The sequence below is a fragment of the Crocodylus siamensis genome, chromosome 11, assembly GCF_052110815.1.
Source record: "Crocodylus siamensis isolate JL-2025a chromosome 11, ASM5211081v1, whole genome shotgun sequence".
Classification (NCBI taxonomy): domain Eukaryota; kingdom Metazoa; phylum Chordata; order Crocodylia; family Crocodylidae; genus Crocodylus; species Crocodylus siamensis.
This window is the reverse complement of record NC_143405.1, coordinates 9921085-9937347: the sequence shown is the minus strand read 5'-3', so window position 1 is coordinate 9937347 and position 16263 is coordinate 9921085. Positions and strand designations below refer to the sequence as shown.

Below are 16263 nucleotides of genomic sequence, written 5' to 3'. Positions count from 1 at the left end.
TTGAGACACAAGACACTTACTGCGCATTAGCCCAATAACACTGCGCAGTCGTGTGGCAGTTACAAACCATGCTAACAGCCGACTACGCAGTGTTATTAGGCTAATGTGCAGTAAGCATCACTAAACAACCCTGCGCTGGCGGTACTGTGCAATAACTCTAGTTACTGCAAGTTTAGTTAGTACTTTATTAAGCAAGTACTAAACTAACTGTGCAGCAGCTAAGTCGCATTCATGAATGTGTAGATGTGCCCTCTGAGGTGTAAGAAGTACATCACGTTGTTTTGTCATTTACCCAGAGACAATTTACAGCCAAGCAGGCAGGAGTCTCAGGAGTTACCCACTGTGCTGTGCACCTGTGTATAGGGGGCATGGGAAAACACAGGACTTACTCTTTAGTCTGGGCCCCATAACCAAAATCAGCTCTGAATCCACTGGCTCAGGTCTGCAAGATGATTCTCCCTCTTAGTTTCATTTATGTAGCTCTGATCTTGGCCCCTTGTGAGCATCTCAGTGATGTTAACCATAGCCCATTTGCACCCACAGGAAAATACTGCTGCTGGCTACAGCTGAAGGTGGACTGTAGTAAACACCAAAAACATTAAGCAGACGAACGCCTGCTTCTGTTTGACCATTTTAGTCATTTACATGTGTAGTACAAAAGCTTCTCATTACGGTTACATGCAGCTCTATCATGGTTTAAGACGCTGATTTACATGTATTTACTTTCACATTAGCCACCCCCTGTATTTAAATTAAGATGTTGCAACAGAATGAATAACCAAAATCTAGTCCACGCTGTGTAAAAAAGAATCCATTTCTCAAATGGGAGTGTATGAAAAACACAAGTACAGAAACCAGAGCCCTCTGCTGCTCTCCTCAAAGCCAGGCAACTCATAGCTGAATTTCTGTAAAGCACTGGAGATGTTGTCAGGCAACAGAAAGGGAAGCCAGGTCCCTCCCTCTTACTTTCTTCCCTCTGTATCTGATGTTGAACATTTTTTGAAGCTCCAAAGCACTTGTTCTGCTATTTGGGAAATGTGGTGCTAGGTGCTGATAAAGTGCATTTGATGGAGTTAGAAGGATAGATGGACAGGGTTTCAAGTTAGACTTCTTGCTAAGACAAGTTTTCTAGATCACCTGGTTGTCCAGTATGTAGTAATTTTCCTCAGAGATGCAAAATGGTAGAACAGAATGGACCGATGGGAAAAGTGCTGGGTTTACGGACCCCAGAGACATAGGATGTCTGAGCTCAGCCAGTCAGCCTTGCAGTAATATCATTCAGTGCCATCTGGGAAACCTAGGTTCTGCTGAGACTCTGCCTGTGCCACACAAGTGCAACAGCGTGGGGAACTGCCCCCAAGAAGTCTAAGCCAGCTCTCCTGTCTCGTGATGACTTCAGAGGTGGGGAAAAGAAGATCCTCACCAATAACCCGGCAGCTGTTTGTGCTATCTGGCTTATCTGCTGGGATCCCAGGGTAAATAGGTTGCCAAAGGCTTTAAAAATATAACTAGGAATTGTAGAGTATTTCCAGTGTACCTATGGGGTTGCCAGTTCTAGGGGGAAGTGGAACACTTTACAGTGACATAAAGTTTTGAACCAGGCCCAAGGGCTGACACCCATCTTGCCTGAGCAAACAAGAGAAGTGACTGAAATCCAGTGATGCAGTAAATAGCTAAAATCAAGACACTAAGCAAGAGTCTGTACCCTAGTTGGCTGCATCAAAAGGAGCAGGGCACAGCAGAGCACAGCAAATTGAAAAGAAGCCCTGTACTCTGTCTAGCAGGATCATGGACCAGTTTTCTTCAGCTTCCATTGCTGCAGTATGTCTTCTGCTGCCTTCAGCGTAGCTTCCTCCTAACCAAACATCAATCAGTCAGTACCAGCGGGCTCCAGTGCCCAAACCCTCCCTTCTCCACACTACATAGTAAAATAAGAGAATGCGATATTCAACCCCCCACTTTTATTCTGCAACACCACAAATGCTACATATATGGGATCAGGAAGGGCAGCCACTTCTGTGCACAGGCCCAGCAATCTCAAAGCAGCAAGAGAAGCCATTTTGGCCAAATGCACAGGAGCAAAGCTCTATGCTTTTTAAGTTCAGTCTCATGTCTCTGGTGACTGTGGGAATATCTACCCTGCTGCCTTGATGCTCCCAGGGGGACTGTTCTCAAGCCACCCGAGTTTCTATCCCAGTGATTCTCAACCAAGGTGCTGTAACACCTTGGGGTGCCGAGAGATTCTTCTGAGGGTGCTGCGCAATATTACCACTGTTAAGTAGGCAAACACCTTCCCGTGATTCACATGATAAACCAGAGATTCCAACTAGGAATTTGTAGGTTGAAAAACATTCTGACCTGTTGTGGTGTGAGTCCTTTGAAACAGAAGAATTGCTCTATTGTTTTCTTGCAGTCAAACAACCAAGATAAAGCTAACAGCTGGCATTTTCTGGGGACAGCTTTGAGCGTAACCAGTGGTTCCACTTACCTGTTCTGTGTTGTAAGCCCATGAATCAAGCATCTATCCTGACATCAAAAAAAGTCTAAGGTCTGCCCAAGCTTAAGGGTCCATCAGCTAGCACAGTTAAGGCAGTCTACATTCTGCTGCCAACGGGACACAAGGGAGTGATGTGACTAGTGTTATGTCTGATGCCTTTGCCTGAAAGACTAAGTGTCTTTTTTACAATTGAGCTCCATGGGGACAGCATTCAGCACAAGGGTGCAGCTTGGTTTGCATGCAGGCATCTGGAACTAGGACAGGACGCTTGGACCTCTCTGCAGCCTGGCCTGGCCCTGCCTGGTATTCACCTCCTCACTGGAACAGTCAGTACCTTGACCCCACTTATCTGAGGTTGGCTCTCCCAGGCACCTCACCTTCACAAAGCAGAACCGGATGAAATGGTCAAAATTCCTCTTCTGTGCAGTGCTGTAGAAAGCAGAGACAGGGATGGCAGCTAAGCCCTAAAGATGGAGCAGAGAAAGAGACCATGCGCTTGTGTTACTCCCCTCTCAGCTGCTGCAGAATCTCACGTGACCCCTGATCATTAGAAGCCACATATCTGCACAAGGTTCAGCGCTCACAGAAACTCCAGGTAAGTCCTCACTTCTGGTGGCTTGCTCTTCTCAAGATTTGTGATAAAATTCTCAATAAAAGCCAATAGTTGCTAGGCAAACCTGATGTAATGCTCCTCTCTCTCTCTTAGGTCCTTGGAGGACTCAGTACTGAAAGCCTCTGTTGTGACAGGGACTATCAGCATGAGCAGAGAATGACAGTGGTGTAACAAGCTGGTCACCTGGAGAAGGCATCACAGCGAAGGTAGCAGTCCCTGACTTCTGAGGTAGCTGGGCAGAAGGTGGGTATATGACCATCTGGCTAATGTAAGGGAGGGTAATGATGAACTCTAGTAGACACCAGGACAGGGAAGAGGTTGCAAATTAGAAAAGGTGGAGCAGTGGTAGCCAGTCCCTGAACTCTACAACAGCAGGACTAACTATTTCACATCAATGCACCACTGCCAACACAAGCCTTGAACTGAACTGGAGCAAAGAGAATGGCGAAACCCACTCAGAATACAAACACCACAGAAAGGGACAGAGGTGTGTACCTTATTCTTGATCATCCACTTTACGAACCGAGAATCGTAGGGTTCCTCACAGTCAGGGAGATCAGGCACTTCAGCTTCTGCAAGACATGCACGGCAACGTGGACAAGGAGAATGGTGGCACAAATAACTCAGCGATAGACTTCGAAACCAGGCCAAATGACAATGAGAACTCAGATACCCTTGTTGGGTGAGTACATGTATCCATCTTCTCTAAGGACTTGAATTTAAACTGCATCAGGCCACAGGTGGACATGCACATGGCCATTTCATCCTGTTACTGGGCATTTCATCCTGTTACTGGGGAGTAGAGCGTAGTTCCTGGTCTTGTTTCAAAGGAAGCCCCAGACCAGGACAGCCCCTCTTGTACAACTGATCATAGGCTACATTTATGCGAGTTTCTAGATGCTTGGGGGAGATGACACAGCAGCTGCCCACACTGTGCTCAATTTAATACAGTGCTACACTAAGCACTACATTTACTCACATAACAAATTCATGCTTTGTCCTTTTTTTTCCCTCCCTAATGAAAAGTGAGGAATACAGGGCACAGCTACCATGCATTAGCGTGTTAGCACAGTTATATACGCACCACTTTTAGAAGCAATAGAATAGGCTACTGCACATCAAAGCGCATGTGTAGATGTGCCCACAGACTAGGTTGTTTTTTTCTAGATTTTGCAGGACCCAGTGCCCCAGTGGTGAACGTCACCCTTCGGTAGGAAGGACAGGAGCAGGTGCAGCAGCCCCAGACTTACTGAACTCAGACAGGTCTGCAATCAGGAAATAGGTGCCCTCCGGGATGATGGGCTTCATGCCCACGGCAAGTAGGCTTTGAACTAGCCGGTCCCGCTTCTGCTGCAGCTCCTGCGGCAGCTGGACAAAATAACTCTCTGGCTTCCCATAGCGCTCAAACTCTCTTTGAAACCCTTGAGCCACTGCTTCCTGGCGGGAGAGAGGAACTCAAAGCCAGTGGAAAACACCCGTGACTACGCTCAGATCATTCTCTGACAGGAACAGAGAGTTGTTCACAGTTCACTAAAGACCCCAAAACTAGAGTTTTTCACTCTTTCCCAGATTCAAAGGGGACAAGGGGTCGGTAAAACTATGCTGGGCCTGGAACTTGGCTTCCTGCCCATCATAACACAAGAAGCCTTCCTTCAACCCCAGAGACAGACCGTGCGGGGTACGGAGTGCACGCTACTTGAGCTGGAGTTGTACAACTCTGGCCTGGCCCCTTCCTCCCAGGCATGCTGTGAGGGTGGGGGCACTTAGGGTCACAGTGCATCCCTTTCTGTCTGTTTCCTGTGTTGGCAACGATCGGCTCTGCCACTACCTATTCCTTTGCCATCTCAGGACCAGAGCAGATAGGAAGCACTAGAACAGTTGCTGAAGCATAACCTGATTTGGTTTTCATATGCAAGGGAAAGGACAAGGTTGGTGCCCTGGAAAAGGTGCACAGTAGCAGAATGGTAGATCTGAGGACAGTGGTGCTTGCCTCCAGGCTCTGCATGTTTGTAGGCTGGCTGGGCAGAGGGACTAGGGACACAAGAGCCTCCCCAGATGCATTCCCCTCACCTGAGCTGCTGTTGGGCAGTGATACACACAGTTCTGGTGGACAGTTCGGAGGTGTTTGACAAGATGATCAGGCCCCAGTGTCCAGCCCACCTGTTACCACAAAGAGGAGAGAGCATTTGAGATCTATAGGCATCTTACCCCTGCTCACTTTACCTCCTGCCACTTCACCCTCTATCCCAGACAAGACTAGACTAGTCTCTAAAGCATCCTCTGGGGCCTCCAAACCCTCAGGTCTAAAGGCACGCTCACAGAGACAGAATCCCTCACGTTACAGTGGCTGGACAAAGCATCTGGCCGAGCAGATTCAGGGAACGGGAAGCATCAATTTGATTTCCATTCGACCTCAGTCACAGACTCTCACAATGGACCAAGTGAATCAGGGGGCAAAGGCAGAAAGGTTTTCTGTGAGGGAATTCTTCCACCATTCTACTCTGTTACCTTCCATCCTGTGGCGCTAAAGGTTTTTCCAGCACTCCCAATGGTTATGGTCCGATCCCACATGCCTGGCAAGCTGGCTGCCAATGGAACAAGAGAAGAGCTGCTGGAAGAGCTTTCCGTGAACAACATCACAGGTTCAATTAGTGTATTAGTGCCACAAGGGGACCCCTAGGGCCACTGCAGTTTTTTTCATATTTTTCATAGATTTCATAGACATTAGGGCTGGAAGGGACCTCGGGAGATCATCGAGTCCAGCCCCCTGCCCAAAGGGCAGGAAGTCAGCTGGGGTCATAGGATCCCAGCAAGATAAGCATCCAATTTACTCTTGTACAGCCATTGTACAGTTATAAAGGGCTTCTCATTCAAATGCCTCCAAGCGCTTTTTGGGAATAGTGCAGTGGGACCAAGAGGTACTATGGCAGAGCTTTATTAGCTCCCATTAAATACCAAGCTCATTCCCAAACCCTGTCAGGGGAAGCAAGTGAAATACATTTGATTGGTTACTGTAATCCCACCCCCAAGCACAGCAGCACAGTGCTCTTTTTCTAGGAAGGAGATTTAAATCAAGGGGGTGCAGAGGCCCAGGTTCCTGAAAGCCGTTCCTCTTACCAATCCGGATATGCTTCTTCCCGTCATAGACCAGCCACTCATACACTTCATCACTGAAGCACAGGACGTCGTGTTTCACACACAGGTCTGCAATAAGCTCCATCTCCTTCTTGCTGAACACCTATGCCAGGCAGGAGGGGGATTTTCAGGCCCAACATTTCTTAGCCTCTCCTGTGGCTATCCTAGGAGTCTCCACATCCCACAGTGGGTGTCCAGGCTCAGTTCAAGCAGGGCTGTGAGTTCCATGCTGTCAGCCCATTGCTCCCTCCTTGGACCAGGTGCAGAGCTGCCAGGAACTGCCTCACAGGATGACCTCTCCTATCATGAGTGAAACTGTCTCCTCCAAGTTACAGCAGCACCCTCTGCCCACAGGGACCATGCTGTCCCTCACAGCATGTCCTCCCATCCAAATTCCATAGACAGGGAGTTTGGCTCTCGGATGAGACGCTCATTGCTAGACCTAGGGATCTGATTGTCACCTCAGAAGGTGCTCTCTGCTCTCGGAAGTGGCTCTAAAACAACCCACCCCAAAGCAACAAGTGCAATGTGCTAACACCGGGTCCTCCCTTGGGGTGCAACATTTCTCCCCCTTCTTATTCTTTGCTCAAAGGCAAGTGATACGACTTCTGTGAAACGGGACCCTCAGTGGACCTTCTCAGGGACACCGCTGACTTCTCTGCCTACCCAGTCCTCTCAGGATCTTCAGGCAGGAGAAGACTGAGGCACAATGCAAGTGCAGGCTCTAGGGAGACAATCAGCATTGGTTTCTTCAGTTCAGCACTTTCAGTCCTCTCACAACCACCAGCAGCCTTACCTTCCCCAAGGGGTTGTTGGGTGAGTTCAGGACAATGGCCTTGGTTCGCCTGGTAAACTTGGAAGCCAGCTCTGCTGGGTCCAGCTGCCAATCTCCACTGGACATCAGTTTTCCGGGTTCTGGAGTTTTCTGGAGAGGTCAGAGAGAGGGAGTTATGGTCTAAGAAACAAATGATGTCTGGAGATTGGGGTGGCCTTACACTGTGCTCTGGCTAGGAGTGTCTCTGAGTCTTTATAACAATATATTGCCCATTTCCTGCATCTCTATTTGAGTGTCTCAAAGCACTTTACTAACAGAATGGAGTAAGCCACCCAATCACACTCTTGCTGAAATAAGTCAATGTCATTGCCCTGATTTTAAAGATGGGTAAATTGAGGCACAAAGTATTGCAGTGTCCAGGCCCACGTAGTCTAGCGATTCAGTGGAAGTGTCAGGAATGGAGCCCTTGTTCCTAGTTAGGACTGCCTGGAAAAGAGAGCTGACTTCTCATGTTCGAATTTTAGGGGGGGAAAAAGCAACCTGAATAAGGATGAAAAGATAAAAAATTAGAATTTTCCTGTTACAAAATTTTTAACAAAATATCCCACTTCAGGGGGAGTGAAAGGGAACCAGCCCCTGGACTGCCTGATTCCACAGGGGGGGGTCGGTCTACACGTGCTGTTACTAAGACGAATAAACTGCTTAAAATTGATTACTTGCTTTGAGGTCCACTTACTGGTCGCAGTGGTATGAACACTGGAGTCCCCCCAGCCATCTTCACCATTGGCTCATAGCAGTCAAAGAAGGGTTCAATGATAATCACCTGCAAAGGACAAGACGCAGCCTCAGGGATCTCATGGTCCTGCTCTCATCATTGCTGTGGGATGCAGGGAAATATACAGGGGGCAAGAGATGTCACTTCTGATGTAAATTCATTGGTTTAAGTGGAAGGTCTCCAACCCCAAAGTAGCTGGGTACTAGGAAGAAGAAATGACTAACGTGGGCAGAAAAACTCTTTTGCCACTGTTGGAAATGAGAAGGTTGGTTGGTGCCCACTGGGCGATGCATTTTCTCCCTAGGAACCAAAACAGCGGATGGCTGAAGAGGAGTGGAATTTGCAAAACCCCTTCTCTGCAGAAGGTGAGCTGTGAGGATCCTGCTCCGGGAATCAGAGAGCCCTTAACAGGCAGACTAGCCCTTCCACAGGATGGCCTGTATAACTAAACAAAAGCCTGTCTTTTCATGCCCAACCTCACTGCGCCGCAGCACGACTAAATGCAGAAGCCAGGACAGTTGTGGTATAGCCAGAATCCTCTGTTACCTCATCTCCACCATCGACCAGAGCCTGGAAACAACAGAACAGGGCCTCGTATGCCCCAACTGTCACCATTACATTGGTCAAAGGATCGATGTCTTGACCTAGGAGCTTCCCAAAAAAGCGGGCCAGGATGGTCACCAGAGCAGGGTGTCCCTGTAGGGAAAGACAGCACGAGTTGTACAGCTCTAACTGGAGTGGCCTCTTCAGCGCTGTGGATGCATAAAGGGATGTAAGTAGCAAAACCTGTGACTAGTGGGCATGATGGAGGAGAAGGAGAGACTCGCTTCTGCTATAGCCCTGATAGGTGAGCGATTAGGACACTTGCCTAGAAAGCCAGAGGTCCAGGTTCTTTGTCCTCCTCACCCAGCAGGGGTTTGAACCCAATTCGTTCTGCTCAAGTCTAGAGGACTTAACTCTGCTTTCCTTTTTACAGAGAGGATTCAGCATGAAGCCTCTTGGCTCCCCTCCCTCGCAAAGAAGAATCAGGGACTCCCCAGTCCACTTGCCCAGCCAGTGCATCTATTCTACTTCCTCTGGACAACTAAGGTCTTTAGGAGCTGCCTGATTCAAAGGGTAGTGGGGAGAGCAGCAACTGCTGTAGAAGGAGGATGCTCTCACGCACAAAGACCCGGGTGTACTGGTGCAGCATGGCATTCTCGCCGCTGACAGCCTTCACAAATGCCTCCTTCACGAAGTCCGGTGGAGGGAAGTCAGGGAAGCCCTGGCCAAGGTCCAGAGTTGGGTAAATGGCAGCCAGTTCCTCAATCTCCACCCTGCAGAGAGCAAACTACAGAGAATGAAGGGATTCAGGCAGCCTGCATAGGCACAGCCCTGCTCTGATTAAGATCTCTTTGTATAAAAGAGAATAGGTAATTTCTGCCAGGCCCAAGGGGTGGAGCTAGGATTATCTCCTTGGCCTGCATTTGTGCTCGTTATATCTTATGTCAGGCTTCCAGAGGATGCTATGTTTCACGTTTCCTAACTCCAGTCAGGCAGACTTACCAGATATTCTTGTCCAAACCTTGCAGCCTCTGAGCTCCAACTGGCCTTGACATTTTTGCCTACAGGAAGGAAGGAAAGGGAGAGAGAAAGGGAGGAATCGTTAAATGCTTTCACTCAACCCCAAGATGAACCAGGACCCAAGAGAGCCAGGCACTGCAGAAACACAGAACAAAAAGGCAGCTCCTTAGCTTACAACCCAAGTACAAGATAAAAGACAACAGCTGGATACAGAGAAACAGACAAAGAAATGATCCGTCGGCATGATGGGCTGTGGTTTAAGCCTAATAACTTCCTCGCCGGTGTCAAGGTTTTTGTAGTATTATTGGCACGTGGTGCGTGAGCCGTGGCCTTGTCCAGATGTTCGGGACCTGGGGTGCCAGGTACATTATTCCTGCTCAGTTCACCTCAGAGTAGCCAGAGGCTCTTTGAGGGAGGGGAGTACCTTTTACAATGGAGAGACCTTACAGACTTAGGAGTAATTATTTACAGAATTTAATTTTATACAGGGAATAATTACAATGTGCAAGCAAATATTAAATTATATCGAAAGTTGGAAATACTCGATTTACAGTACCACCAGGGTGAGTTTATACAAAAATAGCTGTTAGTAACTATCTACACTTAAGAGATGATCAAGTAGACTGATACCAAGCTAATACCTTATACACTATGCTAAATACTCATTATATTAATCTCTTAATTATTCACATCTAATAACCGTTCACCCCAACTTATGCCCGAAGAATGGAGGGAGGGGCAGTCCCTCACTCCTCTCATCGTGGATTTTGAGAGCTCCAGCTGCCTTGGGCTATCCCTCGTAGCCCCTGGCATCTTGCAGTCTGCAAAAGCTCTTCTCACTCCAGCCTCCTGCAAAACAGGTTCTTCCCCACACACCTTCGTGCACTCTTCTCTCCCTGCGTACGGCCTGTCCAAGCCCACACAGCTATTTACGCAATTGAGCACACTGGGACTTTTTACATGCCACAATATTGGCCTTTAAAGCAGCTTAAATGCCCTTTTGCACTGCTTTAATGGCACTGCGGGTTACACTGCCAGCGGCATGTTGCGCGTTAAATGACTTTGGGACGTAGCAAAATAAAACGTGTCTGAGGTGTTTTAGTTTGCTCCCTTAGTAGGTGCAGAGGGAAGCACCGGCCCGTGCAGCTGAGGGGCTGTGCAGGCAGGCTCCACTGAAGAAAAAAAGCGGCGAGCCTGATTTTTTTTCTTTTCTCCCCGGAGCCTGCCTGCCTGCCGGAGCCGCGCAGGGCCTGGTGCTTCCCTGCTGCCCCCAGGACCGCCCAGGCCGGTGCCCGCAGGTGGGTGCCACTGGCGGGGGCTGTCACTGCCGTGGAGGGAAGCACCAGCCCCCCTGAAGCTCGGGGACTGCTCTGCCCGCTGGCAGCTTGCCCTCGCTGCCAGAGAAGCAAGTAAGGATTGGGCTGACCCTTGTGTACACACCACCAGGGTTTACTATGGTTTAAATTGAGGCAGGGTTTTTAAAAACCCACCGCTTCTATCCAGGGGGAATGAAACCGAAGTAAACCCCTGCGGCGTGTACTAGCAGCCAGGCAGGCAGCACGCCTGGTCTCGCTCCCGGTTCAGGCGTTCAGGCCCTCTGGCCGTGCCTCCCCGGGTCTGAGCCCACACAGGGATCCTGGGAACTTTGCCTTGCCCCACGCTGACACTGTCCCGCCACGGTCCTTTCCCCGGCCACCCGCACAGGGGGTTGTCACGTTCTCACCCACCCCAAGTTTCCAAGCCCAGCGGGGAATCGGCGTCCTGCTCTCTAGGGGCTCCCCGGAGCTGCGTCCCCACCCGGAGGGATCTGTGAAGCTGGCTCACCAACTCTGAGGGCTCGCCCTAGGGTCTGCTCCCTCCTGCTTGCCCCTCCGGCACTACACTGGTCTCCCAAAGGCTTCAGCGCGCACCCGCGGCAGGACCATGCTGCAGGCTTTTCCCAGCCCCCTTCCCTCAGCGCCGCCTCCTCCTACCCCCCGTCCCCGCGCAGGGGGACACCTGGGGAGCCACCAGCCAATCGCTGGGCTCCCAGACTGCTTACTGACTCCTGCATCCTCCCACTGGGGATAATCCTGGACTACAAGTACGAGGGCCCGATTGGGACAAAATTGATGGTCGTTCCTGGTAAGCTGCACCCCTTAAACTGGCTGTCACATCAGGAAAGTTTTCAAAGAGGACAGGGAGACGGCTTTGCAATGTCTAGGTGGAGCATGACAGACAGCACAGGGAGACACACGAAGACACTTGTATGAGCGGTGAAAAAGACAGTGATGGAGCCTGGGGGGGTAGGTCGTAGCCTAAGGACACAGGCAGACAAGGGTAAATTTGGTGTGGGTAAATCTGGTATCTTTTATTAGACCAACTCAAAAAGTTGGAAGAATTCTTCTTAGCAAGTGTTTGGGCACAAACGCCCTTCGTCAGGCTGAGGAAGCGTCTGCAGATGGTCTGTGCCCTTCCTGGATGGAGTGGTAAAGCAGCCAGTACATATGCAAGAAAGCCAGTCGGTTAAAATGTAAATTGGGGTGGTCAGCAGGTGAGAGATGGGTGTGGGGGAAGGGGAAATGAAAGTGCCTGTAGTCAAAGGATGAGAGGTGAGGTGAGAAATGTAAATTGGGGTGGTCAGCAGGTGAGAGACAGGAGGGTGGAGGGAAGGGAACAAGAACAGCTGGTAAAAGGTAGAGGGTTTACATGGGAAGTCCGGTGTCCGGCAGGTTATAATGTGTCGTAAGTCCAATTTCTATTTTTAGTCCATGATTTTTTGCATCCAGTGGGTTGATGAAGTGAAGATCGTAGGCTCATCTGTGGCACGTATTTTGTAAATTCCCTTTGGGGATTAGAACTGAGAGACTGGAGAGAGAGTAGTTTTCTCGTGAGAAATGTGCCCCCACAGGTACTTGGGTATTTCTGTCTTTGATAGATTCCTGCCGTGCGTTCATTCTGGTGTGCAGTTGTTGTTTGGTCTCTCCTATGTATTTTCCATCAGGGCATTTGGTGCATTGGATGAGATGTAATATATCTGTCTGATCCAAGGAGTAATGTGTGCTTGGTTCTTCTATTCAGAGCCTTTTGAACTACCTCCCAGTGGACAAAGCGATATGGAGTTTCTTGCTGAAGAAGCAGAGTGAGGACATATGTACTTTTTGTCCTTATGTTACAAGAGTCCTTAGTGTTTGGGGGTGGAAATGGGAGCAGGCATACAGCACTTTCCTAAATAGTGGTGTAAACTTACATGCCTTTGCCTGGAAGAATGGGTTTACTTGCCCCTGTTGTCTTGGAGAGAGAAGCTGGCTGAATGCCTCCTGAAAGAGAAGGTCAGCTGTTCCCTGGCTGAGCAGGATGGCTCTGAGACCTCTGTCCAAGTTTAGTTGGATGTTTGGGGGGGGGGGGGTTGTTTTTCCCCCCCCAACTGTCTCTTCCTTCCTAGTGTGCACTCCTCCTCTCTCTTGTTAAGGGGACTGTATTCCCAGTTTCTAAAGGAAATGATTATCCAGCCTGGGATAGCCAAAGCCAACCTTGGTGTCTCCTGGGAGGATGTGACCTTAGAGGACCATGTAAGTTCGTGTCCTAGAAATTCTTCTTGCAGGTTTTGTAGTGGGATCCTGGGGTGATCTATAGAGTTACTGCTGTTGGCTAACAAAACAATAGTTTCAGACCCATACAACGGGGTGTGATGTCCCGAAGGAGGCATCTGTCACCGATGGCCTTGTTCACCGGAGCATGGACAGAGCATGGACATTTGTTTCCTCAGAGAGAAGAAGCAGTGGCACACCTTGTGCTGCTGCTACTTGTCCCCAGGGAAAGCCTGTGCTGTGCACCCTCTGGCACTTGGCTGGTTACAACGGGTGGGGTAGGGAGGGTGAGGCCAGCACGAGGCCTTACTTGAGGCCCTGGAGGATTCCTGGGGCTGCAGCAGAGCCTGGTCGGCAGCTGGAATATGGCGGCAGCTGGCCAGGTTCTGGTTCTGAGAGGCTCTGTGACGGTTTTGGAAATCAGTCTTTAAAGGTCAGTTTTGACTTCCATGAAGTCTGTACCATTGTGCCTCAAAGTAGGGCAAATGGCCAATTTGCTGATGAATTTCACACTCTGCAGCCTGTCTCGAGTTGTTATAAGAATGCTGCAGCTGTGAATAAATGTGCCAACTTAAGGGTCACAGGAAAACTTACTGCTCAGGAGCAAATGTCAGCAACTGAATCTGATGTAGTTGTTCTGCCCCAACCATGGTGTAAAGTGGAGCTAAACTACCATAACTTTAAATCTGAATGGTGCTTGTTTCAAGTTGTCTGCTCCTGTACCACAGTAGAACAGTTGTCCCAGTGCTTCATGTCTCACAGTAAACTGATTCTCACCTGCAATGTATGCCTAAAGCCCCAGGCCCAGAGCAACTGTATACATTCAACCTAACTTCATTGATTCATTCATAGATGTTTGGGTCAGAACGGACCCCCCGATGAATTTGTAAGCCGCCAGAAAATCACCTCAGCCTTCTCTTGCAGAGACTGAAGAGATGCACCTGCTAATGCATGATAAAGTTCGGTTAGCTTTATTGATCACTTAGTCACATTGACGACTCACGTTCATCTTGGAGTCAACAGTGACTCCAAGATCCCTTTCCGCTGCTGTGCTACTGAGAGGGTCCTCCCCCAGGCTGTAAGCGTGCCAGTGATTCCTTCTCCCTAGATGCAGCACCTTGCATTTGTCCTTATTGAACTGCATCCTATTCTGTTCTGCTCACCTTTCCAACCTGTCCAGTTCTGCCTGGATTCATTCCCTACCTTCTGGTGTGTTAACTTTACTCCATAATTTGGTATGAACTGCAAATTTGGACAGAGTGTTTTCCACGCCCTCATCCAAGTCACTGATGAAGACAATGAATAGCACCGGTCCAGGGACTAAGCCTTGTGGGACTCCACTGTCCACCTTTCCAGGCTGATACCGACCCGTCCACCACCGCTCTCTGGGTACAACCCCTAAGTGAATTTGCCACCACCTGACCACGTAATCATCTACATCACAGCCACTCAGTTTATCTATGAGAATATAATGAGATACCTTATCAAAGGCCTTCTTAAAATCAAAGTAGATAACATCTACCTCGATTCCTGCATCTAAACATTTTGTGACCTGCTCATAAAAATAAACAAGTTTGTCAGGCAAGATCTACCTGCTACGAATCTGTGCTAATTTCCCTTTAGCATTGCTTTCCCTGCTGGACTCCCACAAATGTGATCCTTAATAGTTTTTCCAAAGGTTGTCCCAAGGATTGAGGTGAGACTAACTGGTCTATAATTACCCGGATACTCCTTCCTCCCCTTCTTGAAAATAGGGACCACATTGGCCCTTTTCCAGTCCTCTGGGACCTGACCTGAGCACCAAGGGTGCTCCAACAGCTGGGCCAGTGGCTCTGCTATGACACTGGCCAATTCCTTCAGCACCTGTGGATGAAGATCATCTGGGCCTGCTGACTTAAACACATCCAGCCCCTCCAAGTGTCTCTTCACTAAGTCGGTGCTAACAGTTGGTGGGCTGGTTTTCCCTTTATGCCTGTCTATACTCTAGTGGGGAGATATGTCTTGATCCAAGTCTGGGAATAAGAGTAAAAAAACTCATTGAAGAGCTCAGCTTTGTCCCCACTATCTGTCACTAATTGCCATAGTTTGTCTTGTAGGGGGCCTATGCTACCCTGCACCTTCTTTTTGCTCCCTGTATACCTGAAGAAGGACCTTTTGTTGTCTTTAATTTTTGTTGCCAGCCTGGGCTCCGTTTGTGCTTTGGCCTTTCTGACTGCCTCCCTGTAAGTGTGGGCATAGTAAGTATACTCCATCTTGGTAGCTACCCACTGCTTCCACAGCCTATATGCCTTTTTTTGCTCCTAGGCTTTCTTGGACTTCCTTGTTCAGCCAAGGGTGTTTCTTGGCCCCTTTGCTCCCTTTCCTGCGCAAAAAGCTTGTCTCCTTCTGTGCCCTAAGGATTGCTCCCTTTAGGAACAACCACCCTTCCTGGACTCCTACCTCACCAATTCTCAAGTTTGCCTTTCTGAAGTCTAGCACTTCTGCCCTACTATCTTTTCCACCCTACACCAGAAAGTGAATTAAATCAAGTGATGGTCACTGTCCCCTAGGTTACCATGTGTCAGTAGATCCCCAACCAGGTATTCCCCTGTAGCCAGCACCAAGTCCAGGAAGGTGTTTCCCCTACTTGGACTGTATACCTCCTTTGTTAGGTGGAGGTACTTCATAAGCCAAGAGCCAACTTCATAAGCTAAGAGCACATGGGACCCACCTACTATTTGGGTCCAGTACAGAGGAAGGAGAGATCAGCAAGGTTGCACTAACTTCCTTGCATACCTTTGCTCCTTCCTCCATTCTTAGGTTTCTCTCTTCTTTTTCCTTTTTCCAGAACATGCTGAAGCAGACACCTTTTTCTGCTTCACCAATCTGATGGCTGAGATCCGGGACAACTTCATTAAGAGCCTGGATGATTCTCAGTGTGGCATTACCTACAAAATGGAGAAGGTCTACTCCACCCTGAAGGAGAAGGATGTAGAACTGTACCTTAAACTGGTGAGGACTTGGACATTTGTTATCTCTTTTTGTTTGGAATGTGGAGTGAAGTGGTGGGTCTTCAGGCTGCTTCCAGACAGAGCTTGCTGGCTGGTTTGAATTTGTAACAGTGTTTTAAGTAAAACCAATATGTGCTTAAAAAAGCTTCAATAAAATGTACAGCCAAGGGCTTCTGTTCCTAGGGATAGCCTGCCTTGAGTCCAACAAGTGGAGACCCAACAGATGATGATGTGCTCCTGTTTCATCAAGCACTTAGCTTGGAGTATGCTGTCCTAGGAAATAACTGTAGAGCTCTTCCCCAAATCTGCCGTGGAGGTGGATATCTTTCTTTATAGGTCTCAGCTC

General features: G+C 48.9%; 1 protein-coding gene across 5 annotated transcripts; it reads right to left on the bottom strand.

Annotated features, from left to right (window-relative positions):
• Nucleotides 1-618: 618 nt before the first annotated feature.
• On the bottom strand, nucleotides 619-11339 carry LOC149855401 (kynurenine--oxoglutarate transaminase 1-like). Of its 5 annotated transcripts, none has more exons than XM_090022409.1 (13): nucleotides 11183-11339; nucleotides 9341-9399; nucleotides 8961-9111; nucleotides 8342-8491; nucleotides 7757-7843; nucleotides 7042-7170; nucleotides 6228-6348; nucleotides 5619-5695; nucleotides 5181-5270; nucleotides 4361-4547; nucleotides 3606-3682; nucleotides 2875-2961; nucleotides 619-1855 (listed from the first exon to the last, which is right to left on the bottom strand). In XM_090022409.1, the coding sequence occupies exons 2-13, from the start codon at nucleotides 9391-9393 to the stop codon at nucleotides 1787-1789; spliced, it is 1278 nt and encodes a 425-aa protein (XP_089878535.1). In that variant the 5' UTR covers nucleotides 9394-9399; nucleotides 11183-11339; the 3' UTR covers nucleotides 619-1786. The 5 variants fall into 5 exon arrangements, with proteins under 5 accessions (XP_089878535.1, XP_089878536.1, XP_089878538.1 ...); XM_090022410.1 differs by having other exon boundaries at nucleotides 11086-11334; XM_090022412.1 differs by having other exon boundaries at nucleotides 8961-9125; nucleotides 11183-11328.
• Nucleotides 11340-16263: the final 4924 nt, after the last annotated feature.